Source organism: Pteropus alecto, unplaced genomic scaffold (assembly GCF_000325575.1).
Source record: "Pteropus alecto unplaced genomic scaffold, ASM32557v1 scaffold249, whole genome shotgun sequence".
NCBI classification, from domain to species: Eukaryota; Metazoa; Chordata; class Mammalia; order Chiroptera; family Pteropodidae; genus Pteropus; species Pteropus alecto.
The window spans coordinates 174,389-183,212 of record NW_006443132.1 but is presented as its reverse complement, the minus strand read 5'-3'; the positions used below and the strand labels follow the sequence as shown (position 1 = coordinate 183,212).

The 8,824-nt window shown below is 42.6% G+C and overlaps 1 protein-coding gene, 1 long non-coding RNA gene and 1 pseudogene across 7 annotated transcripts in view; 1 reads left to right on the top strand and 2 right to left on the bottom strand.

Annotated features, from left to right (window-relative positions):
• Positions 1 to 4,259, bottom strand: part of LOC107196519 — an 11,258-nt gene extending 6,999 nt beyond the window's left edge. Inside the window, exons 1-2 of the long non-coding RNA XR_001517934.2 lie at positions 4,117 to 4,259; positions 3,839 to 3,896 (exon numbers count right to left, since the gene is read on the bottom strand). This is a non-coding gene — a long non-coding RNA (uncharacterized LOC107196519). The remainder of the gene's footprint in view (positions 1 to 3,838; positions 3,897 to 4,116) is intronic.
• FAM120C (family with sequence similarity 120C) overlaps positions 3,839 to 8,824 on the top strand; it is a 97,195-nt gene continuing 92,209 nt past the window's right edge. For 4 of the 6 annotated variants that reach the window (XM_015598389.2, XM_006923680.3, XM_025040938.1 and 1 more), the window contains exon 1: positions 3,839 to 4,867. In XM_015598389.2, coding sequence (XP_015453875.1) covers positions 4,169 to 4,867 — 699 coding nt within the window. In that variant the 5' untranslated portion in view covers positions 3,839 to 4,168. Of the gene's footprint in view, positions 4,868 to 5,881; positions 5,966 to 8,824 lie in introns of all 6 variants that reach the window. The other 2 variants (XM_025040936.1, XM_025040937.1) reach the window with 1 other exon arrangement.
• On the bottom strand, positions 6,983 to 7,101 carry LOC112472235 (annotated as a pseudogene).

Genomic DNA, 8,824 nt, shown 5'->3' with positions numbered 1-8,824 from the left:
CACTAATTTGAAAAGATATATGCACCCCTATGTTCATTGAAGCATTATTTACAATAGCCAAGATATGGAAGCAACCTGTGTCTATTGATAGACAAATGGATAAAGAAGATGTGGTACATATATAAAATGGAATATTTCTCAGCCATAAAAGAAATGAAATCCTACTATTTGCAGTGACATGGATGGACCTAGAGGTTATTATGCTGAGTGAAATAAGTCAGACAGAGAAAGACAAATACCATATCATTTCACTTCTATGTGAAACCTGAAGAACAAAATAAACGAACAAACAAAACGAAAACAGACTCAGATATAGAGAACAAACTGGTGATTGCTAGATGGGAAGGGATTGGGGGCCTGGGTGAAAAAGGGGAAGGGATTAAGAAGTACAAATTGGTAGTTACAACACAGTCACGGAGATGTAAAGTACAGCATAGGAAATATAGTCAATATCATCGTAAAAACTATGTATAGTGCCAGGCGGGTACTAATCTGGGGGATCACTTCATAAATTACAAAAATGCCTAAACACTATGCTGTACACCTGAAACTAATATAAACTAATACTAAATGTCAACTCTAAATGAAAAATAAAAAAATAGTCACGGGGATATAAAGTATAGCACGGAGTATATAGTCAATAATATTGTAATAACTATGTATGGTATTGGAAGGGTTCTATATTTATCGGAGTGATCACTTTGTCAAGTTATATAAATGTCTAATCACTGTTATACACCTGAAACTAATATAACATTGTATGTCAACTGGAATTGAAAAATAAAGTTTATGAAAAAAAGTAATCATCAGGAAGCCTAGGGCCTTTGTCTCCCAGTCTTGAGAGCGGATAGACTCTTAACTTCAATAATTGTAGCTAGCAGACACAGCTGGCCTAATTGTACTTACAGTGACCAATCCTTTGCAATTTTTCACTTCCTGGACTCTACTGAGCCCCTGCTTACTCCTTTCCTTCCTTTAAAATGCCCAGTCACCTCCGCACAAATGGGAATGGGGCTCATCTCTTTCCCCTCGCGGCAGCAGTGACTGAATATAATCTGTTTTCACTGCTTTAACTACTGTCTGGCTTTGTGTATCTTTGATACTACTTAAATCTGTATTGCTGGCTCCTCCCCTAGAGTTTGATTATGGAGGTCTGGGCTGAGGCCTGAGAACTGACATTTCTAATAATTTGTAGGTGATGCTGATATGCTGGTCCAGGGAGAACTAGTGCCCTGGCTCATGGACTTTATTCACTGGATATGATTTTCTAGTGATATAACTTCCTCTAAACCTCATTTGACTGCCTGTATATTTCTTTAGAGGGGACTCAGAATGCTAATAATAAGTGCCAAGAATCTTGTCAAGTTTAGCTCTTTGAATCTTCAAATCTGCTAAAGGGAATAAACTGGCTCATCTTGTTGCAGCCTCTGTTTCTTAGCACTCTACCTAAGGATTTGGCTCATTCTCCCTGGCATTCTGCTCAATGTCTTCAGCTTGAAGCTTGAACAGGAAATAACAGGCCGAGTTCAAGACTGTGAAGCCTCTTCTTTTTCTGATCTGCTCTGGGAATGTTACACTTACCCCCTCCTTCATTGCATTCTAGCTGAATGTATTCACAGAGTGAGACATCGTCACATTTGGGGGAGTTGGAGAACAAGGGATACTATGGAGGCTTATACAGATAACCTCATTCCAATTTCCTAGATGCCAATTTCCTAATCAGTAAAACACCTTTATATTAAATTTATTGGGGTGATGTTGATTAATAAAATTATATGGGTTTCAAGTATACAATTCAATAATACATTATCTGTATATTGCATTGTGTTCACCACCCAAAGTTAAATCTCCTTCTGTCACCATGTATTTGACCCCCTTTATCCTTTTCTACCTACCCCCACTTCAGTGATACACTTTGAGAGTTCTACTGTAAGTCAGTAAAACCCATAATTATCTGACCCTCGGCAACTGCAGATCTCTTAATACAGGCACGAGGTCTGCTCTGTTTTGAGTGCCAGGAGCAATAAGCAACTGCTTCACTGCCAAATAACATAGAATGCCAACTTCCCATTAATTGATATGGGATATCAGCGATCTCTGCCAGTTCCATATTTTAGAGTCTGTAATTTGCCACATGCCATTTCTGGTACCAGTTCCTGAATAATAATAATAATAATAATAATTATTATTATTATTATTATTATTTGGTCATAAGTAGTTTCTAACCCAACTGTGTCTTAAACAAAACTAGTAAGGATATTGGTTTGCCTCAGAGAAACCAAAGGCAAGAATGCCTCAGGAACAATCTAGAACTTGGGACTAAAATACAATGAAGACTCCCTATCTCTTGTCTCTGCTCTGAGAGTCTGCATTTTTCTTCTCTTTCTGCAGATCAGCATCTGTTCCTTCTGTCTCTCTTGTGGGAAAATTGACTTCTGACAGCTTACACGTTTTACACTTAGAGGAAAAATGATCTCTCTGGTCCAATTCTAAATTTCTAGGGAATGAGATTCCGATTGACCCAGCTTGGTTTAGTTGTCCACCTGTGACCCAGTCAGCCATGTGTACAGGAACATGGCAGTTTTTGCTGTACTCTGTAAATTGGGGGTGGATTAATTCCTAGAAAAGGAGGGCTGAACAGACAATCCAATAGGTATCCATTATACTAGAAAACCTCTATTCCTTCCCTTCTTCATCCCTTCAAGCCACAACTCTCTTCTTCCACTGCTAGTTTTCAAAAGAGTTACCTATGTGCACTGCTTTGCCATCTACTTACTCTTTGCCAATCTGGCTTGTTTTATTTCCACTATTCTTTTATGATAAACTCCTTTATGGAGCTTGAAGCTTTTTCAGCTTTTGCATCCTGTTAGACTGTTCTCAGACTTCATTCATCTTGACTACTCTTAAGTTCTGCACGTTTGGGTTCTAACTCTGCCTGCAATTCTCCCACCTCTCATTAAGTTCTAAACCCGATCTGCTACTACTCACTGTTACAGATCTTTTTTTCTGCCCTTATCCTACTGAAAGAGTGGGCCCTAAAAGCCAGTCAGAAGACTGGTGTAGCTACATCAGAATCAACTGAGGAGCATGTCGAAAATATATTTTTTTACAAAATTATGATTCCGTACATCTGGAATTGTATTCCTTACGGTTATTTTGCTAGAACTCCCTGACACATTGATTCACAGTGAGGTTTGAAAACAGAGGTCCTAACCATAGGACACTGTAGCTCAGTGAGTACCAAAAAGGTACGACTTGTTTGTGTTGGTGCTTGCCTCCCTAAGGAGATCTTGAGGACAAAGGAGACTCATTTTTTCCTCTGCATTGCCTTGAGTCAATAATGTAAGTTTCCCATTCATAAATTAAGACCAACAACTCTTTTTCGAAGAATTGCAGTAGCTAAAGTGGATTGCTACAGAAATGTTGGCGGTTATTAATTTCATCTTCCATAAGTGTCCTTTCTCATTCATTAAAAGCTACACATATTATTTTTTTCCCCTGAAAGTAATATTACCCCTCCTAGAGAATTTTAGCATACTTTCACTGGATTAAATTAATCCACTTCCTTTCCCATGATACACCACTTTCCCCCCAAAACTCCTTTTTCTGAGAAAGGCGGTAAATAGCCTGAAGCAATTTGGTGAATGCCAGGAATTGGAGTGCAAATACTAAACACATTATTACCGCGCCCCGCCATTTGTGACCCTGCGAGTGCCAGGGCTGACAGGGGTGGTAATCTTGTTCTTCGAAATGTATCACAAGGCCATAAACACTACAACTCCCATGATGCCCTTTCGGTCCCGCCCCGTTCCCCCTCCTTCAACTAGAAAGCGTGTACCATCGAGAAGACGAGGCAACATGGCTCCCGGAGGTGGACGGAAGAGGCTTCTCCACTTCTGAAACGGTGAACGGCGGACGGAGAGGAAAAAAAAGAAGTGACTAGAACCCGTCATCGCTTTAATCCTCTCAGCCTCTCCTAAATCCGGTCGGCCTCACCCCCTCCTCTCCACCCAAATCCAATCTGTGGTCTCCTCCCCTCCCTCACTCCCTCGCTTGCTCACCCCTCCCCTCGGGAATCCTTTTCCCGCCCCCTCGCCCCCAGCTTCGCGCCCAGACCGTCGCCTAGCTTGTTCGCGCAGCCGCCGTCTCGTCTGCCCGCCGACGAAGCATGGGCGTACAGGGCTTCCAAGAGTTCCTGGAGAAGCGCTGTCCCGGGGCTGTGGTGCCCGTGGACCTCCTCAAACTTGCGCGCACGGTCTCGCGCCAGCAGCAACAGCACCAGCATCGGCAGCTGCCACCTTCGGCAGCCCTAGCGCCCGGGGGTCCCCGCACCGCCAGGGGCTCCGCTCCTCAGCAGTCGCCGCTTCCTCCCGTTGCCTTGGGTGCCTACTCCGGGGGCGCGGGGCCGACTCGCCAACATCACCCCGCTCACCACTTCAACCACCACGGCCAGGCACATCCCGGGCTACACCCGCCGCCGCCGCCGCTGCCGCCGCCCGCTCCGCTTCCCGGGGCTCGGGTGCTGGTAGACGCGGGCTCGGCGCTGCCGCGGCTTTATGGTGGCTACCAGACGGATTGGGTGTGTGGCGGCCAATGGAACGCCATGCTGGGCTACTTGTCAGCGCTATGCCAGGCTTGTGCCTATCCCGGCGGCGACGGCCTGGAGCTGGTGGTCATGTTCCCTGGGGGCCTGGGCAAGGACCGGCTGGCCGAGTGGGGCCGTCGGTGCCAGGCCGAGCGGCAGACAGCGCAACTGATCGTGGGACACGTGGGCAACAAGGGCACCCCTCCTCCACGGGCCTGGTTCCTGCCACCGGCCTGCCTGAGCCACTGCGTGAGGCTAGCACTCATCCGCTTCCGGGTCAAGGTGAGGGAGGGGCCGGATCTTTCATAATAAGCCCCACACCTATTCCCTCCCAACTAAACACCTAACCACCCACCCACTTACCTGCTTCCCTTCTCACCGCCAAATCAGCTAACCCACTTGTCTAACTACCCTGGATCATTTTATCCATCTACCAACCCCTTCATTCCACCCCCCTACCGATTCTCTCACTTTCCTAACTACATCACCATGTCATCCCAATAACCCCCTTTACCTTTCGCTTACCCAGTTGTGTCCAGAGGTTTTAGCAGAATTTCTTTTGTAGCCCCATGTTTTCCTACTGTCTTCTGCTTCAAGCTGAAATGCCTTTTTCCAATTTTTTTGTTTTCTATAGCCTCTTTCCAACCTTGCAGCAAATCCGTTCAACAGATGTTAATTGAACTCCTTTCTTCTACAAGGATTTTTCCCATTTTGACCAAGTGCTTTATTTATACCTTTCTGTCCATTCAACCTTTATCATTTCAACATGTTTCTACCTCCTCCTGCCTTAGCCTGAACACACAAACAAAAAAACCCCTGATTCAGTTACTGTGCAACAAGTATTAACCCACTGAGAGTAAGAGATTTGTAAAGATATGTGAGGCATGGTCCTGCCCTTGGAAAATCAAATATATACACATGAAACATTTGTTTAATGGTATAAATGTGTATATGATTATGCTTTATGGTACAGATTGTAAGTACATTACCTGTTCTTCGTGTGTGTTGGGGGAGAAATCTAGGCTAAAATGGTCAGAGGAGGCTTCCTTGAAGAAGTTGGACCTCATTTGGATCTTCAAGGATAGGTTGGACTTGAATTGGTTATGGGTTCGGGAGGAAGCTGCTTTAAGTGGGAGAAAGAAAATGAGCAAAAGCAAGCGTGTGAAGCCCCAAGGGCAGTAAAGTCCAATCTCCACATGTAGTTGATCACTGCATATGGGGCCTGGGGAAGAGCTTGGCAGCATCCCTAGTTCTTGGCACCAATGCTGTTGCTCTGTTGCTTTCCCATACTCTTAGGTTTCAAGTTCCTACGTGTGGGGAATAGCAAGGCTTGAGAAGTAAAGGAGGTGGGCAAGAATAAGAAAAGAAGTACAGGATTGGGTAAGACAAAACCTCAAACCCATTCTCAACCAAGGCTCTTGGAGATGTGCTCACAGTCAAAAGGAAGGACAGGGAATTGTGGGACTCATAAACTAAAGAAATGGTTCTGCAGGAAGTAATGAAAGAAATCTCAGAGAGAATGAAAGACCTGCATAGAGAAGTTTGCAGTGGTCAGAGCTTGTGGCTAGAGTTCAGTCATGCTAGGCCCCTTGTCCAGCATCAAATCTGTGCCTAGGCTGGGTAGATTATAGTTGCTTTGAATAATAAAAAAAATTCAGTAATGAGCTATGTCAAACATACACAGTAGTAAAAAATAATATAAAAAGACACTCATTTTGTTGCCTTCTTGACTGAACATTTTTCAGTAGATTCATTCATGGCCATTCTTTTCACTTTGTTTTTATTGCTACCACACAAGGTTAAAGGACTTTTTACCTCATTGTCATTATTAACCTGGTTACTGGCAACAATGGCTAACATTGATGAAACACCATGTGCCAGGTCTAATCCATGTGCTTGAACAAAACCCATTTGATCCTCACAGTAACCTGTGAAGCAGTATTGTTTTCCAAATGAGGAAACAGGTACGAGAGAATTAGAAACTTACTCAAAGTCATGCAGCAATAAATGGTAGAGCTGGGATTCTGGGATTCATGCCCAGGCAGTCAGGCTCCAAAGCCCATGCTCTTTTAAACAACAGTGCTCTCTAAGAGGAATCTTTGTAAAGTGCCAATGTGATTAGATCATACACACTAGGCTAAAATCTTCCCTGGCTTCTGGGTAAAGACAGGTGTGGGTCATTGATTTATATTATTCATTTATTGAGTGCTTACTATAGGTTAGTAACTGTGCTAGTTGCTGAGGATACAGAGGTAAATAAGGGGATTCCTGCCCTCAAGGTCAGAGTTTAGTGAAAGAGCCAGACTGAAAACAATGTTGCAGTTACTAAGAGCTAATTGCAAATGATGAAAACCATGGCCCTTATGGGAGACATGGTTAATTCTTTTCTTTTTTTAATGCCTGCAGCACCTGATATTCCTAGGGGGTCTCCCGTCCAAGTACTAACCAGGCCCAGCCCTGCTTAGCTTCCGAGATCAGACAAGATCGGGCACGTTCAGGGTGGCATGGTCGTAGATGAGACATGATTAATTCTGGGTGAGGGTGTGAAAGTTGGAGGAGGCTTCACAGATTGGCACTGAGCCTTGAAGGGAAGGGGCTGGGAAGAATAGGTCAGATAGTAGACAAGGGTGTGGAGACCGAAAATGGCCTGTGAGCTCTGGATAGATTTTGATTGGAGGTTGGCAGGAGAGTTGAAAACTGAACATGGGTTTGTGGGTTCCAAACTTTTTGGTTCATGCACCCCATCAGTCAAAAGTTTTGAGAAGCAACACTAATATGGCTTACTGAAATTCTTCACCACACAGTCTCATTTTTTTAATTCCAGAAGTTCATCAAAAAATCAGATGGTTGGATGTGTGGGAAAGGAAATATAGTAAAAATGGTAGAATCTTGGTGGTGGGTATTCATGTGTTCACTATAAAATTATTTCAACTTTGCCATATGTTTTAAGATTTTCATAATAAAATGTTGGGGGCGGGGAATTCCCAGCAGTACTCTTTAGTCCTAAGGACCACCATTTGGGGAATATATAAATCTTATTCCCCATGCTAGATTATAAACAAACTTTGATTCTTTTTGTATTCTCCATAGTGTCTTGTATATTTTAGGTGCTGTGTACATTTTTTTTCTGAATGACTAGGTCTGTGATCTTAAGAGAAAGGAATGTAGAAATGACTTAAGGTGTGTGGTGTGGCTCTTAATATAGTAGATTTAAGACTGGCTCCAAAATTGCATATGTAAAGTATTTGTAGGTGTTATCAGTGAGTGAAGTTCTCTCTTGTGGTTCTGGTCAGTGATTTTTGTTGTTATTGTTATGGAGAACTTTCTAGTTCATAGCACAGAGTTGAAAGGTATTGGTTAATAACTGATTATGATATGCCTTTTCAGAGGAGTGTTCCACTATCTTGAAGATAACAGTTTTTCAGTTGGATGATCTGTATGTCTACCATTTCTTTTGACTGAAATGCCAGTGCTTCAGAACAAAACCCACTACTGTATTTTTCCTCCTGTTTTGGTTTTCAGACTAGGCCAAAGACGGGCCTTTATTTCAATCTCATTTTCATTTGTGATAGAGAAAATATAGATGGAGAGAGTAAATAAAAAATAAGTTGCTGTGTTGTCTGTTTAGCTTTAGACAAGGCAGGATTTCCCATGAAAAGATTCAGTATATGTTATTGGGATGAATTTTATCATTTAGTTGGTTTAATTTGTATATTCTACAAACCTTTTTCACTGCTAATCACCAGTAGCAGGAAAATTAAGTAAACTCACAAATTGCTACCCTGATCTCTCCCTGAATGTCTCAGAAGTAGAGCAACCTAAAACACTTTTAGAATGATTTGGGAGATGATGTGGGGTAGTTAAGGGAATGAATGCTTTGTTTAATGGTTTATGTATTAGGGGAAAAAAGATAATAACATCAAACCCACCATTTTACAACTATAATTCTTTAGAATAGGGCCAATTAAAAATGAATTGATTCGAAGAAACGTATTAAGGTGCAGTACTTTGATGTAGCAGAAATCATGGTGGTACATAAATGACCAAAGTTTGAGAAGTCCAAGCAAGAGCTGATGTCATTTTGTGCTTTGTTCTCTAGAATACAGTATAGCAATGGCTGCTATGCCTCCTGATGATAATACTTACAGATACATCCTGAAAAGTCAGTGACTCTTCTAGGTGCTCTAGTGGTAGGAAAAATCATAATAGTAATTTTTACTATTTCTTGAGCACCAAGTT